Source organism: Nipponia nippon, unplaced genomic scaffold, assembly GCF_047370975.1.
Source record: "Nipponia nippon isolate SJK-2023a ecotype South Korea unplaced genomic scaffold, ASM4737097v1 scaffold_24, whole genome shotgun sequence".
Lineage (NCBI taxonomy): Eukaryota > Metazoa > Chordata > Aves > Pelecaniformes > Threskiornithidae > Nipponia > Nipponia nippon.
This window is the reverse complement of record NW_028262341.1, coordinates 2,107,722-2,124,956: the sequence shown is the minus strand read 5'-3', so window position 1 is coordinate 2,124,956 and position 17,235 is coordinate 2,107,722. Positions and strand designations below refer to the sequence as shown.

At 39.2% G+C, this 17,235-nt stretch overlaps 1 protein-coding gene across 3 annotated transcripts in view; it reads left to right on the top strand.

The window, feature by feature from the left end:
- Positions 1-17,235, top strand: part of EDIL3 (EGF like and discoidin domains 3) — a 255,708-nt gene that overhangs the window by 98,277 nt on the left and 140,196 nt on the right. For 2 of the 3 annotated variants that reach the window (XM_087761555.1, XM_087761553.1), the window contains exon 3: positions 8,230-8,259. The exons of the other annotated variant lie outside the window; for it this stretch is intronic. In XM_087761555.1, coding sequence (XP_087617681.1) covers positions 8,230-8,259 — 30 coding nt within the window. The remainder of the gene's footprint in view (positions 1-8,229; positions 8,260-17,235) is intronic. 3 annotated transcript variants of the gene reach the window in all.

The window sequence follows — 17,235 nt, the reverse complement described above, 5'->3', positions numbered from 1 at the left end:
ACTTATATTTAAGCATGTTTTTCTTTCAGCTTTTCTGTTCGTTGAAATACAGTTGTCAACATGCGTGCTCAGTAAAACCAGGCTAGGGCACAGTAATTTGTTCAAACTGCCCCAGGTTTAAAGTAAGCTTCTTTGTCGCTCGTATTTTAGGGCAGAACAATGCGCGAGGTTTGAAAAGGTCCAGGTTCAATACGGCCTCTGCAGATATCCTTAGATAAACTGATATTTTCTATGAGTCATCGTCACTGTTTTTAGCATAGACATATGGTAATGAATTCTTTGAGATCTAGATGAGGGTAGTGTTTTATTGAAGCTGGACATTATTGACACTGTTTTGCCACAATCTACATCATACATATTTTTCAACATATATTTTTCAGTATTAAACAAATATATGTACATATTTATTCTGGTTGTACTGAAGTTAAATATAAAGCCAATACTAGCTACAAAGCTAATAGGATCTTTTGTTTCTGCCCAATCAGAAAAGTTAGAAGTGAATACTGGCATGTCAGTCATTCCTTAAGCAGTATGTTCCAGTCTCCAGAATTTTCCTGGGCAATCAAAATATTGTTTTATTCATTTAAAAATACCTGCTTTGGCTTTCTTGCACCAGGATTCAAGTCTTCTCTTTCCTATACCCGTATTCATGCCATTTAGCTTTATGGTGGGGTATTTCCTGTTCCTCGTTCCTGAAGGTACTAAAAAATGATTAAACACACATGCCACACCAAAGCAATATGTCTTCCTGCATGGGACTCCTCTAAAGCCACATCATTAATTTTAGCTGCCATCTGGTCCTTTGAGTTCTCCTCTTGGCACGTTATACAATTTACAGCTCAGATTTTCTGTGATGAAGATTGTGTTGCATGGAAATTATCTCAGTAAAGCAGTGTGCCGGCCCTCAATCATACTGAAAAGAGTACTATAGACTTGGATTTAAAAAAAAAAAAATTAATTCTTCTGTAGGGCCTATGAACCAAGCAAGGCATTTGAACTGAGAGCTGTATGCATCAGGTCCTATGCGGTTTTGTTTAATATGTTGTAGAGTATTTTCTATGAAACAGTGACTATTGAATACTTTTGGTCTTGTCTTGATGCAGTCTAAAGACTTTTCATATGATGATAACATTGTTGTCTGTTTGTTGGTTTATACAGGTTCATTCCCCAGACAGGATGTCAGTACAATCTTTGTAACTGGCATATTAAACAATTTGCCAAAAACCACAAAGTATTTGCGAAAGCACTGAAAATTGCAGGATACATATTTGTCCTGAAATATTAGGGTTTGAAAGTTGTTGGCTTTTCCTGTGTGTTCATTGAAGTTCCTAGTATGTATTTCAGTGAGGCAAACTAGTCAATATAGATGTAACTTGCTGGCAGCAAACTGGCTGGCTGAGGTTAGTCTGGGGTAAGAAATGGCACAACAGTGTCACAGTAGTTCATGCATTAAAGTTAGTATCTGGTGTTGCAGGACTGTGTAGAATTGGGGTTTACTTGTCTTAACTGCTGTTTTCTGCTCTGTTTTGAGCATTGCTTATTGTTTTGAATCTTTCCTCATTCTATTGAATGTTGGATATTGGATATTGTCAAATAGTATGGTAGTAATTCTACCTTCTTATTTCTGGATTTGGTGATGCTCAGACCCTGTTCAGCCTTTACTTATCTCAGTCCCACTTTGTTTCAGCCTGAATTTTTGTACCTTTGAGAAAGCCTTGCACAGAAAGCAAGTGCCAGCAGTTTCCCAGCTTTGAGTAAACTGTTCTCAAAAGCAGATCAAATTGCCCTCTCAGTCAGCCTCTGTCATCTGCAGATTGACATGCAATACATTTTCAGCCCGTAGGGTTGAAAGGAATGATGTATCTGGCATGGCTCCCAGGTACCTTTGACTTGGCCTGGATCAAGTACTTGGGTACACACCTGCAGTGAGAGCTAATCCAGCCTCCTGTACAAGTCCAAAACCAGACTCAAACACACTGTGAGCATGTGTGTGGGCTTTTATTGTGGGTTGTGGGTTTTTTTTCCCAAGAGGGAGAATATCCATAAAATAAAAATTATCATAATCATTATTACTTTGCACTGTGATATGTGATGTTATGTTAAAATTCTCCATTCACATAAGTATAGCTAGTCAAATTTACCTTAAAACACACAAAAGAACCAAGTGAAAAAGCTTAAGGCAAGTGACTGAAATATGAAAATATGAAATTGTTTGGCTTGGAAGGTGAAGCCTTCTGTGTGTAACTATGGGGATATCCTAGATAGGTTTTTGCATCCATAAATGTAACAGATGCTAGCAGGTACCTACTTAACCATAACTATATTTTATAGTCTCCTTTGGTTTTTAATTTTAAGGCTATGCATTTGGATGCTGGAGAACGTTCTTAGAAATTTAAAGAAGCAAAGATCACTGTACACGGATTTATGGTCTTAGTCACCTAGCTATTTGTGTACACTTGGTTTTGTACATAAAAGCTCTAGGATATTTTCTGATTACATGCTTTGCTCTTTTGGAACATGCACATCTTCTCAAAACTGCATATGGCAGTGTGTGTGTGTGTATGTAAAATTGTGTGATATTTCAAGTCATAACAGACTACTCCTGGTTTCAGAATTGCGGCTTTATGTACTGGTGTGCCTTTGGCAGTACTTGAAACCTTGGCAAGAGCTGCAACTGACTAAGAACGGAATAACAGTTTTAAAACCAAATCTTTTATGCTGTTTTCCTTAAGCAGAACATCCTGCCAAATAATAGGCTCAGTGGGCACTGTGTTGACTGCCTTGTTCTACAGAGATGTAAATGTGAAGGCACTAACCACAAAAATCATTATCTAATCTTATGTTCTGCAAAACATAGAATTTCATCTAACAAAATCTTTTATATCATATTTAGACATGTTTTCATTCAGCACCAGGCCCTGATGCTTAGAAAATAAAGATTAGTGAGAATGAATTAACCACGTGTATTGGCATTTCCGACACTGTCGTTTTAAGACACTAGTATTCTAGATTTTAATAATACCTGAAATTTTTCTCAGATCCCCACTTTTTGTTAGAAATTTATTTCTTGAAATAAAATAATGAAGAGAAGAAAGAATAAGTTTTTCATACACTTTAAGTGCTTAAGTGGATGTAAGCCTATGCAGAGTGATAGGTTTCTTCTGTTAAGTGCCACAGGCATTTCTAGGGTTTCTTAATTAATTACTCTGTTTTCCATTTAACATCTATCATCCAAGCAGAATTTTATCAGTTTACAGCGATTTATTGCCGACATGCACTAGTGAGTTGCCTGATGTCTTCCTTCTTGTTTTGTTTGTTTTTCAAGAATAGCTACAAACACAACTTAGCCAGCTGAAGCTAGAAGGAGGCACTGCTGTTCCCAAGGGCCTGTGAATGGTGAAGGATGTGCTGGTGTCCCACTACTACAATTACAACTAACATAAAGTAACAGAAAAAACCCAACCTCACTGTTAAACTGCGAGATAAAAACCTCTTACTCATGCTAACAGATGTATCTTTGACCAACTGGCATAGAGGTGCATTTTCCAGATTCATCAGATTTACGCATCTTGAAAACAATCTCTTTTTTTTAGGGTTTGCTCCTCCTTGTTATAAGTAGGGGTGAGAATTACTTACATCAGTTGTTGCAGTGCCAGCCAGTTGAGTTGGCTGAGTTAGTTGTTATGAGTTGGTGGGATAGCATTAATCATCTGAGCTGTGGCTTTGAGGTGTCTTTAGCCCATTTAACCTGACAGTGTGGGACAGAGAGAGGCTGGGTGCAAGGGGGGCTTTGGTGGAAACACAGCTTGTTTCAGCTCTCTGCTTGATGATGGGTTGCCTCATCAGTCATGTCAATATTGCTCACAGGGCCATGTTGAGAACCAAAGAAGGTTCAACCAGTTTATGGAAAAATGAAATGAAGCCTGTTGAATGAGGAGGAGGTGAAGAGACAGACTTCTTAAGCGCATATTTTCAGTAAAACATCTATAGCATTAAAATCACATTCTTAATGACTGATGCTGAGTTTTTAGGAAGTCAGTCAGTTGTGGTAGCATGCAGGTCCTCTGAGACCCTGAGATTTGATGCTGAGGGGAATATAATTTATTTTTGACATTGCACTTGGAAAAATTTTATTTGCTCTTGGATTCTGCTCCTCACAGGTGGTTCATTTGAATAATTTTGAAGAGCTCTTGCATAGCCTTTTCCATAGAGATAATGTAATGTATCCAAGTTTATTCTTTTATATGAGTCTTACATTTTATTTGAACGTTAAAGGCAAACATATTTCACATTAACATAAAATTAACACAAGCCTTAATATATACACAAAACTAATGTAATGTGTCATAATATATAACATATTGTAGCACACTGTTACCCCAAATCTGCCTTCCTCAACTTTCCTATGCTTCAAAGTTCAGATTTTTCCCAGACCTGTCAAGGCTTCTACCTTTGTAACAGAAATAATCAGAAGTCTGGCACAGGTATTCAGATACTAGCCAAGCATTGCCTCCTTACGTTATCTCTCTTAAGCTAATATACATTGGATGATACATATCCTGGTATATGCTTTCCAAATCTGCTCATGTCGTCTTGGATATTTTTCTCCACTAATATCGTGCAGTGTTAATCACCTCTAAGGAAAACATGATTAAGTTTTCCCAAGTGAACATCAGATTTTATCTAAGAAGGTAAAAAATAATGTTTGTGCTGCGGTATGTTGTGTCTTATATTTTGTCAATGATGCATTAAAACAGGAAGCAGATGTTCTTGAAAATGCTTTAAAGCTGCAGAGTAGTTTAAAGTTTAAGGTCATGCACTGCTGTTATCAAACCATGACTTGGGGATGTCCGTGACTGTTTTGGGTTGGGTTTTTTTTGTCAAATACCTGGCACCTCTACGCAAGTCTCACTGCTCTGGAGTCAGAAGAAGAAAGCCAGGCTGATGGTGATCCACCACCCAGCATAGTGACTCACCAGCTTGTGCCAGTTCAGTTCAGCAAGGCAATTCCAGTTTACTGCCTCTTCACCCTTCTGAAATAAGTAAAGAAAGTAAATTACAGATAATTACTGTGGAGATGACTCACTGTGTGAACAGCTTTTTAAAATAACTTCAAGTTTTAAATCACTGCTGATGAAAAAAAGGGGTGTTGTGTAGGAAATTTTTGGTATGGTAATTTAGTGCATTTACTTAAGGAGTGGAAAGCAGAGTGCTGACATAGCATTCGAGCTGGTATGATAAAGCAAAAATAGTGTATTCTTTGAGTATTCAGTAGCTTGCTGAAGGCTGTTTTTTTAAGCACAGTTTATCAAGCTATGGGGGGTGAAAGAAGTCCTGGCACATATAGTAAGAGATTAAGTTAATTTGATTTTTTAAAAAGTGTTCATGAAGTACAAACAAGTTCATAACTTCATTTTCATATCTCTTTTTAATACACATCTTTAATTTCTGTCTAGGGTTAAGAAACACAGTGTTGACAAGCAGAACTAGGTCTTTTGCATTTTACAAAAGCTGGTTTAACTAACTCTAGTCTAACTCAGACAATAAATGAACATAGTCTATTCCTGAAAAAGCCTAAAACAACAATCAAATAGTCTAAATTAATTAAATAAACAGAAAAGTAACATTATTGGCATAGCCGTCTTGGCGTCTGAATGATTTATTTCAGCTGAGATTCAGCTATCCTATTTTATTTAGATGTGTACCTAAGTGTAGGGTGGTCCCACTGAAACAACCATTGAGTAATAACAGAATCCAGTTTTGAATTGCTAGTGCTGGTATTCATCCCAATAATTAAGTTTAAAAATATTATTCAAATAGCAGCCTGAAAAAAATTGTTACTGGAATGAATATTCTTTGTATAATTGGAAATTTTTTTTTAACTAGTTTTAATGCACAGTCCTTAGTTATTTGTTCCTCAAGCAGCAGTTGAACTCACAGCTAATACAGATTCTAGGCGTTTGTATTTAATAACAGAACTTCTAACTAACTTTCATGTTCCGTTCTGTTTGTGTAGTCTCTGCCACTGGTTTCTTGAGAAATTACAACATGCTTGATTGACTTAGTTTGTAGTTTGTCTATTTACTTCTGATTCTGTTATTCCTAAGATTTAAATACTCAATTTCTTTTTTGTGGAATCAGCTGTCATGTTGTTATTCAACTAATGATGTATCTGATTAGTTCAATTTAAAAACAATAGGGTGGTATTTTCCCTTCTTTCTTTCATTGTCTTGAAATCCTCTACTGGTACAAACACATTTTACTTAAATTCAGTAATTATAAAGTAAAAGAACATGTTATTGTAAAACTTAAAAGCTTGATGTGATCTTTACATATATACAACTCAAAATGGATTAAACTAGTTTCAAAATACACATCTAGACAGTAAATGAGGAGTTAAAAAAGAGAAGGGTTAGCCTGGTAACTACCCTCTTTAGGTCATTTTAGATTATGCATTTCATAATATACTGTTCCTGTAATGTAGCTTTCTCAAATGTTTATTTGAACACCAAGCAATGTAAATAAAAATCACCTGTTTACCTCAGGAAACTTCAGTTAGAGACAGGATAGTTGGCTGGTGCTTCAGACAGTAATTCATTATTTTCTATCAATTGGATCTGACAGCCCCAAAAAGTACACCTTGCTACTCTGCAATTAGAAATAACTGATGTGTCCAGCATTAATTGTCACATAGAGTTGCATATAGAATATTGTACTGAATTAACCAAGGTTTATAGTTGGTCTCAAATGCACTTGGTGTCACTTGACAAGGTCTCTACTACGTCAGATGAAGTTTCACTACAAAGAGGAAAGATCTTCCTGCTCCTTTCCTAATTTTTCCCAACATAATACATGTAGTGGTATTGAAGGCAAAGGAGTCAATTTACCAATCACGGCACTGATCTTTGAGACAATGCTTGAAATCTTTGTGCATGCCAAATGCAACCTCTGAAGCTGTCAGGGTGGATCGATGTCTGCCATGGCTGTAGGAGCATTGTTTGTATGGAACTGATTCTGCAAGAAGTTAAACAGAAGAAGCTTCCATTTCAATGGAAATTTCAGACTCCTTAAAAGAGAAAAAATAAAAGCATGGATACCTGTGTTTAGTATCTTAAGAAGGTCTCTATATCACATTTATAGAGAGTCTTCTCAGACTTCTAGGTGCTTTTAGAGTATCCAAGTGAGAAACACTTAATTGCTGCTTTTTCTGTCATTGAAAACTTTGCAAAACTGTGAGAAAACCGTTTTTTATGATGCATGTGTATATAAAACATACTGACTGCAAGGAGAGAAAGAACTAGGCCACTGATGTACTTTTAAAATACAGTTTTCCTGTGAATAAGTCTGTTCCTTTCTTTTGAATGTACAGGTAACAGATAGTCTACAGTCAAAGGTGCTTTCTGATGGTAACTTAAGGCAATTTAATTGTTATCTGTTGCCAAAAGGGAAAGATTCTTGTATGAAGATACATATTTTTATTGCTTTCCTCAGACAATAAACATCTGGATTGGAGAGTCAAACAGGCTACTTCCCCCCTCCTGCCCCATCCTACCAGAAAAACAAAACCCCAAAACTGCCATTTTTCTTCCCTAACTACTTAATTTCAGGATCATTAAATCATTACTGCCAGCACAAAGTTGGGAAGAAACTGAAGAGAATGGAAGGGGTGGAGGATGGAGAGATGGGAAAAAGATGTGGGCTGTGCCTCTCATTAACTGCTAACCAGCAGCTGGCTTAGGTGTGTCATCAGACAACAGTCTTTGTTAGCTAACCAGATAACTGGATCCTGCAGTTGATTTTTTAGAAAACGTTACCTTAAGAACAGCAGCAGTGAATTTGACTGCAGAGAAGTTAGCTGAAACTCTTCTGTTGCGAATTGCTATTACAGTATTGGGCCTACCCTACTAGCTAAACAGAGGGAAAGGTTAAGAGTGTAATGTTACAAATGTAAGCTAAGATCTTAACTCATTTTAGCTTAGTTCTCCACTAAGAGGAAACATCTGGTACTGAAGCTGATCAAACTATTTAGAATAAACAATTTTTTTCATGATGTTTTATTGCTCATATATGAAGAAAATGTAAATAATATAACAATTAGTGCTATTTGGATTTCTTCATCTCTCTTTTTCTCTCTCTCTCTCTCCCTGCCCTGCCCTGCTGCCCCTTGCCCTCCTCTTCCTCTTCTTCTTCCCCTCCCCCTTCCCCATTCCCGCCTTCCTTTTTACACAGCCTCAGTTGAAGAGGAGCCAACTTCAGCAGGTACGAATAATTTATAATTACACCTGCATCATGGTAACCATTCCTTGAGAGCTGCCTTTTTTCCTGAATCATTTTAACCAGGTTTATCTTGTGCATAACACATGCTAAATAGCCATATCAGTGTTGGGTTCTTTTCTGTCTGCTCCTCTTCCTTTCATCTTTTTTTCCCCCAATTTGGAGTCAGTAGGAGATATACTCCTCCAGCAGTGGTTCAAAATCCTCCCTACCATAGTTCCTTAATTTTTGCTTCTTCCTTGGTTAAGCTGGCACATTGGGATTCACACAACAAACCAGGTCAAAAGCAATCAGGACTTCAAACAAATCAGTGTTTGTGCTAGTTTTTTATCTGACTTTATGCTGGTGAAGCTCAATCATTTACATGACCCCCAGAACTGGCATCCTTAAAGACAGCGCAGTCTGGGAACAAGCAGTGAAGGAAGGGAAGGACAGCAGGTGCAGAAGCATCCTGCTCAAAGAAAACATTCTGCAAACTATGGCCTGGATATCCACTCAGTGAACTTTTTTTTCCATTGACAGGCTGCCAAGTAGTGAGAACGGTTAACAATACAGCCATGAAAATTAGTTTAGGAGCTCCCCAAGAGACACACACATGTAGTGTTTATTCTATTGCAAAGATTAACTATTTCTAATTAATTGGCAATCCATTAGCTTGGGAGTATTTAAAGGAAAAGGAGACGACGTACCAAAGAACAATGCCACTAAACAGCTTAACATATTTGAAATGGCATTGAGTTGTATAAACTCAGTGAGCTAAAACATCAAATGAATATGGAGTCACTTTATAGTGGCTTGTTAAAAGAAGTAAAGGTCTCCAGAGGACCAAAGGAGAAAAGGTAAGGAAAGTGAATGCAGAAAGGAAGGATTGAACACTGTTTACAACACTAACCTACAACTTGGGAACAATATATGTAATTAGGGTACAGTGGAGAATAATAAATGAAAGGATGGAGAACAAAGCCATGAGTAGAATGTGAGAGGGAGAATAGTTAAGACTAGCATCGAATGGAAAAAGAAGCAAAAGGGAGCTTTTAACATGAAGATAGTAGTGGAATGGAAAGAAAGCATGACTGAGATGAGAAAAAACACCGCGAAGCGAAGAAAGGAAGAGTTTGGGAAAGAACTGTAGAGTACTAACACACCCCTGAGGAGCATATATTATAATTATTAAGCATCAGCCTTCAACTACACATTTCTTGAGAGATCTGTCAGTCTTGAAATTTTCATAGAAAATACCTTAATAGAAGCCTATTGCAGCTGTTAAATAGAAGTGTCAGTTACAAAAGGAATTTTTTTTACATAGGAAAGAAAAAAAACATTCTTTTTTCCCTTTATGGAACTGGTTTAAGTACGCACTTTTGTAGAGATAGAGTTTAGAGGCATATGTGAATACACTGCAGTAAAGTTCAAGACAATCTTGCTATGGTTGTGCACTGTAAAACAATCATTCCTGTTGCAACCAGTGGAGTGTCTCATAAAGATATGGCCTCCCTCTTTGCATTTTGAACATCACTGCCATTTTTGTGAAAGCGCGTACCTGTGAGCTGGCCAAGCTAACCAGATACATCAGCTGAAAATGGGTAAAAGGAGAGAAGTGGAATTTATAAGACAGCCACAGGGGCTCCACTACAGATCTCTGTTAGACTTACCAGCTGAAATTTCAATAGTTTCACAAAAGCCTACAGATTCTATATTCACTTCCTTGGGAGCCCTTGCCTTTTGAAGTGCCAGATGACATTGTTTGTTTGCTTCAGTATTCGTTTAAATGAATTTTTTTAAACAGTTCTGACTGCTTTGTTTTACGCTGCCCTAATATCACTGCTTTGTTTATTCCTCCACATAATCCTTGTGTTCAACAAAGCTCAGCCAATAATTTACAATGAACGTCTTTTGAGCATTGCTCCATCACAGAATATTCCTAAACGTTCACAATCTCCTTGAATTCACCCATTATCAATAACATCTTTTACAGCAGTATTTTTTCAAATATTTTGCCCAAGACTTGACCAGATATGTTTCAAACTCAAATCATTTACTTACTTGTGGCTGGTTGAATGAGCTGCATCTAATTTTTAGCCATTGTTTTTATTGTTATGGTTCTTACTGTTTCAGAGTGTGTCGGCATCTAAAAATGTGCCACAATTATTTATGCAGTAATAGCTATACCGGTGTAACTTTCTGTATGAAAACTCTTAATGGAAAGACTGATGACCTTTTCACGTTAGTTATTCCATGAGAGGATGCTGTTTGCAGTAAGAGTATACATGTGGGAGTTGCATTGATACAGCAATGCAGATAGATATTCCCACACAGACAAATCAACAGCTAGAAGTACACAAACGTACCACCGCAGAATGTTTCTGTTCTTTGATTTGGACAGATGACCAAATGCCTCTGGCATAAATGGTACAAGGTAGATTTACAATATGAGAAAAAACACATCTTTGTAAACATTTGTGCAAATAAATCTCAACTGCTCAGCAATTATGTTACAAGGGAACATGACTAAATACCTGAACAAGTAAGTGAATTAATGTAAGAGTCACACTTTCTGTTATTTAACCTGGTTCTAGGACATTACTACTTCACATGATTAGATTCTTTGGGAATTATTTTTGAAACAATTATTTTTGTACGAAAAATTTTGTTTAATCTGAAGCTTTTTCAAGGAATTAATTTGACTAAACTCCAGGCAGAGAATAATTTTTTTTTTTCCTATTCAAATGAAAATTTCCACTTTGGGGAAAACAGTTGTAGTCACTGCCTTGAATAGCAAACTTTGGATCTTAAACTCTTGTGCTAGATATTAATAGACTATAACCCATCTCTACATTTGCATGGAATGTGACTATGATCAAAATAAGCTATATTTAAATGTAGATACTATTTTTTAGTGTCATGGTTTAACCTGGCAGGCAGCTAAACAACATACAGCCATTTGCTCACTGCCCCTGCAGTGAGGTGGAGGAGACAATCAGAAACAAGGTAAAACTTGTGGGTTGAAATAAAGGCAATTTAATAGGACAGAAAAGGAACGGAAAATGATAATAATGATAAAAGAATGTAGAAAATAAGTGATACACAATGCAATTGCTCATCACCCGCTGACCAATGCCCAGCCAGCTACCGAGCAGCAGCTGGACCCCCCCCAGCCAACTCCCCCCATTTTTTTGTTCAGCATGACATCATAAAGCCATTAAAGATAATAAAAAATGTTTTTACACATATATCAGCGACAAAAGGAGGGCCAGGGAGAATCTCCCTCCTTTGTCGGATGTGGAGGGAAACATTGCCACGAAGGATGAGGAGAAGGCTGAGGTACTTAATGCCTTCTTTGCCTCAGTCTTTAATAGTCAGACTGGTCATCCTCAGGGTTTTCAGGCCCCTGAGCTGGGAGATGGAGATAGGATGCAGAATGAAGCCACAGTTGTCGAAGAGGTGGCAGTCACTGACCTGCTCCTCCACCTGGATGTGCACAAGTCCATGGGGCCAGACGGGATCCACCCGAGGATACTGAGGAAGCTGGCAGAGGAGCTGGCCAAGCCACTCTCCATCATTTATCAGCAGTCCTGGTCAACCGGGGAGGTCCCAGATGACTGGAAGTTAGCAAATGTGACACCCCTCTACAAGAAGTTCGGAAGGAGGATCTTGGGGAAGTACAGGCCTGTCAGCCTGACCTCAGTGCCGGGAAAGGTCATGGAACAGATCAACTTGAGTGCCATTACGCGGCATGTGCAGAACAACCAGGGGATCAGGCTCAGCCAGCACGGATTTATGAAAGGGAGGTCCTGCTTCACTAACCTGGTCTCCTTCTATGACAAGGTGACCCGCTTAGTGGATGAGGGGAAGGCTGTGGATGTTGTCTATCTGAACTTTAGTAAGGCCTTTGACACTGTCTCCCGCAGCATTCTCCTGGAGAAGCTGGCTGCTTACAGCTTGGATAAGTGCACTCTGTGCTGTGTTAAAAACTGGCTGGACTGCCGAGCCCAGAGAGTGGTGGTGAATGGAGTCAAATCCAGTTGGTGGCTGGTCACGAGTGGTGTTCCCCAGGGCCCAGTGTTGGGGCCAGTCCTGTTCAATATATTCACTGATGATCTGGAGGAGGGGATCGAGTGCACCCTCAGTAAGTTTGCAGATGACACCAAGTTGGGTGGAAGTGTTGATCTGCTGGAGGGTAGGAAGGCTGTACAGAGGGACCTGGACAGGCTGGATCATTGGGCTGGGGCCAACTGCATGAGATTCAACAAGGCTAAGTGCCGGGTCCTGCACTTGGGTCACAACAACCCCATGCTGGAGGAGTATATCTCTCCCCCAGAGAGTGACGGAGCTTCCCAGGGAACAGGCTCCCCCGGGAGGTAGTTACGGTGCCAAGCCTGACAATATTCAAGAAGCATTTGGACAACGCCCTCAGACATATGGTATGATTTTTGGGGTTGTCCTGTGCAGGGACAGGTGTTGAACTCGATGATCTTTGTGGGTCCCTTCCAACTCAGGACATTCTATGATTCTATGATTCTATGATTCTATGATTCTATGATTCTATGATCTTAGATAGTTTAGAATAGTTTGATAATAGATAGTTTAGAAAGCAAGTTGATTTAGATTGGTCATAAGGAAGAAATTTTTTTATGATGAGGGTGAGAGGGTGGTGAGACACAGGTTGCCGAGAGAAGCTGTGGATGCCCCATCCCTGGAAGTGTTCAAGGTCAGGCTGGATGGGGCTTTGAGCAGCCTGATCTGGTGGAAGGTGTCCCTGCCCATGGCAGGGGGAGGTTGGACTAGATGATCTTTAAAGGTCCTTTCCAAACCAAACCATTCTGTGATTTTATGATTCAAATATTAGATAGGTCTTTTGCTTGAACAGGCAAAATAAACCGATACCCCTAGCTTACTGAAATGAAACTTTCCAAAAAGTTCATGAGATATTTTATCCGCTTACTCTCTCACCCTCAAAACCTCAAAGATGCATCTGGTCTAGTCTCAAGGACTTCAGTTTAGTGCCCACTGTACAGCAGCATCTGAGGCATTGTAGTTTTGTGACAGCATGTTCTCAGGCTGTCTTTTAGAGCACAATAATTTTGCTGTGGTATGCAAAGCAATTCTGTTTCACACATTTCATAGAGGAAAAGCATCTTTCTGTATTATTTTAAGGGAAAGGATTTGCCATTCCCCCAGGGTCTGTAAGAGAGATTTACTCTCTTACTTAACTTGCTTTATACATTTGTAACAATTAATTTTCTTTTTTTTTCTTGAAGTGCTGTCCTGGTTTCAGCTGGAATAGAGTTAATTTTCTTCTTAGTAGCTGGTATAGTGCTGTGTTTTGGATTTAGGATGAGAATAATGTTGATAACACACTGATGTTTTAGTTGTTGCTAAGTAGTGCTCACACCAGTCAAGAACTTTTCAGCTTCCCATGCTCTGCCAGGTGCACAAGAAGCTGGGAGGGGGCACAACCACGACAGCTGACCCAGACTGCCCAAAGGGCTATGCCATACCGTATGATGCCATGCTCAGTATCTAAACTGGGGGAGGAAGAAGGAAGGGGGGTACGTTCGGCGTGATGGCGTTTGTCTTCCCAAGTAACCGTTACACGTGATTGAGCCCTGCTTTCCTGGGGACGGCTGAACACCTGCCTGCCGATGGGAAGTAGTGAATGAATTCCTTGCTTTGCTTTACTTGTGTGCACGGCTTTTACCTTACCTGTTAAACTGTCTTTCTCTCAACCCACGAGTTTTCTTACTTCTACTCTTCTGATTCTTTCCCCCATCCCATTGTGGGGGAGTAAGCAAGTGGCTGTGTGGTGCTTAGTTGCTGGCTGGGGTTAAACCACGACAAGTGCATATTTTATTTTTCAGTTCCTGAAGCTAAGTTGTTAATTACTTTTCCATATATTTCAAGCAAAATATAGACTAAAGCAGAACATTATATAAAGGTCATATTGAACCCTATTCTGATGGAAATGTGGCTTATACAGTAAAAATAGCTCTAGATGCCAGGTGGCACTGAAGGCTATTACAGCAGGCTGTCACATTTAAAAGCTGGAAATCTTGCTTAGGTCAGGAATGGATATTAATTAGTATTTTCAGCCTATCCCTTAGTGAATGTTTGTCCATATATCATAAAAATAACTCGGTTTGGCAAAATCACTCATTTCTTTTCAGGATTAGACAAAAAGGGTGCTAGGAGGTTGAGGTTAGCCTTCAGTGCTGGCAACTGTGTGAGATACTCATACATGGGCATTTTTCCATAATCTGCATAGTTTTAGAAAGTGATATTTGTCGTGAGTATACAACATTCATCCCAGTGTACAAATACAAGTGGAAGATCATATAGTATCTCCTAAACTATCTATTGCTTTATGTCATGAACATTTTCTTTTGGTTGCTTATCACTCTCTCAGCTGAACTTTGAGGCAGAAGTTTTCCATGCCAGATGTCTGCCTCAGGCTGAACTCAGATCAAATTGTTTCACTATTTCCCATAATTAGGTTAAGGAAAAAAGGTTTTCTGTTGCCCATTTTGATTCTCAAAGCTCTTCTGCTGAGAAATGTTTCTGCTTTGATACTTTGGAGCTGGGACATGCATTTTCACAGTGCAGTGTCAGAGGTTGCTTTTATTACTGCCATGGAAAAGTCCACAGAGTCAGCTAAGGAGGTAGGCTTCGTTCACACTCAATTAGCAGAGACAGCTCCTAACCTAACAGTTATAGGGAAACCAGTGGTGCATACTGCTGTCTGAAGGTGGGTGAAGTCAAGTCTGCCATACCACCTACAAATGCATCTCTGTAGCAAGGAGAGCAGGGAGCAGAACAGATGGACATGTCACCCTCGCAGGGTAACACAACACCTATGTCTCAGGCTCCAGCAATGTCAGCACTGTCTATTGGTATCAGGTCTGTATTGATAGGGTAGATTTACTTAGGTGCTTTTCTATCTGGGAAGCAGTATTCCCCAAGAAGAGGCTTTGCAAATGTCTAGACCTTGCTTGGACAGATACAAAGAGCAGAACTAGCAGATAAGACAGGGTCATGTGAATAAAATAATCAAAGATTATTATTTGATATTCATTGCTTCATCTTCTGAAGATCGAGCAAGAGCAAACAAGATGAAGAAGAACAAACTACTGTTCTTATTGCTTTAGGGTCTCAGTGTACTGTGTTGCTCCTTGAGTTCTCTGTACTTCTAAGAAGTAGAGCTGAAGCACAGGAGAAAATATGGCAAAACGCTAACCATGGCAGAGAGCACTACTACCCAGGCAGTAGGTGTGGGGGAGGGGGGATAAGAGGCTTCACAGAGTGCAGGGATGGGGCCAAGGCAAGGCCTTCCTGTCCCCATGGGGCTCCCTCCTTCACCCTCACTCCAGGCACCGTCCGGTCCTGGGTCTTAGCGACCGTCGCTCTGCATTCTGGTTTTAGCGCCAAGGCTGTTTGAGACATCTTGCCATTTTGCACTAGCAGTTCTCTACAGGCTGACATGCTGAAACAGCCAAGGAAAACCTTTAATGATAAGAGTAAGTTCAATCATGTATCTTGTATGTTTGTTGTTCTAGTAACTTCTCCTATCACTTCATATCTCTTGTTCTTAAATAAATATATATATTTTTTGTCCATAACTGTTGTTTAGTAAAAAGCAAGCAAATGAACAAAAATCTACTCTGATTTTTGGCAATCTTGCACAACAAAAAAAGTGTTAATTCTTACAACCAGAATCCTTGTCCTACCTTTTCAGTAATTCATATCCTATTATATAAGGGTGTTAAAAAAAGATGTTCCTGAGCTTAAGCCGGTGGGATAGCTGCTAAAGCAACTGAGGAGGAATAGCCAAGGAAAGCTTGCAAAGTAGCAGAAAGCATAACTAAACCCAGGAATATGGTACTTCCATTACATTCAGGCTCCTTTGCAACCAAGTTTATAATCGGGGAAAGCTGTGATGTTTAGGATTGTTTTCTGATGTGGAGGTTGCGGGAAGGCTATAACAAGGAAAGGTTTGTAGATACAGGTAGCATATTTTATTGAACCACTTCACAGGTGAAATGGACAGGCATACAGACGTGAGTTTTTCTTCATGTCTGAAATAGCAGTATTTTATCAATTAAGATCATGGATATGCATAATACCATTACATTGCTGTGGATTTCTAGTGCCTCAAAGCCCAGGAAGTGTTAAAAACTGACAATGGAATTATCCGCAAATGGAATTAAGTGCCCTGGAGGACCAAGAACAGGGTTCAAAATAGAGCTGAGGTGGGTTGTTTTCTTCCATCTGGTCTTTCCTATTATGAATCTGTGTCTCATCAGCTACGGATCTGATGCCCCGTTTTCATCCAAATGAGTTTCTTCTTGCATTGCACTGTGTTTACTGTTCTTCTGCCTACTACTAATCCCCCCAAAATCCCTACCAAGTAAAAAAGCCCTGCTATCCCAAACTGTCTTGACTCTGGCTTCAGTCAGTACTATTTGCCAGTAAGGGATCAGCTAGCTGGGCTCTCCGAGTAGCTATATCACTGAGGTGTTGAGAAGATATTTAAGTCTATCCTAGCTTGAACAGGGAAAAAATATTGAAAGAAGATTTGGCATTTATATTTTAATACAACAGTCACAGATTGCCTGCCATTAACATTGACCAAGACAGCCCACTTTAAAATGTGTCATTGAAGCAACTTTAGAGGTCAAATGCAGATGTAGTTCTTATCACAAAGAGAACATAAATTGCTTTAGGGGCATAGAAATATCAAGCAAAGGCTTAACTGAGTTCACTCAGACAGGGATGTGGGGATTTGTGCATGTATGCAGCAACTTCTTAGACCATTTCTTGCAATAACAAATATCTGTCACTTCATTCACATTTACTAATTCTCATTGTTGCTCTTATAGATTGACTTTCCATATGCTAATGACCATTTGCCAGAGCCAAGACCTCCCTTTTTTCTTTTGTCTTAGAAATTGAATAGATCCTTTTTAT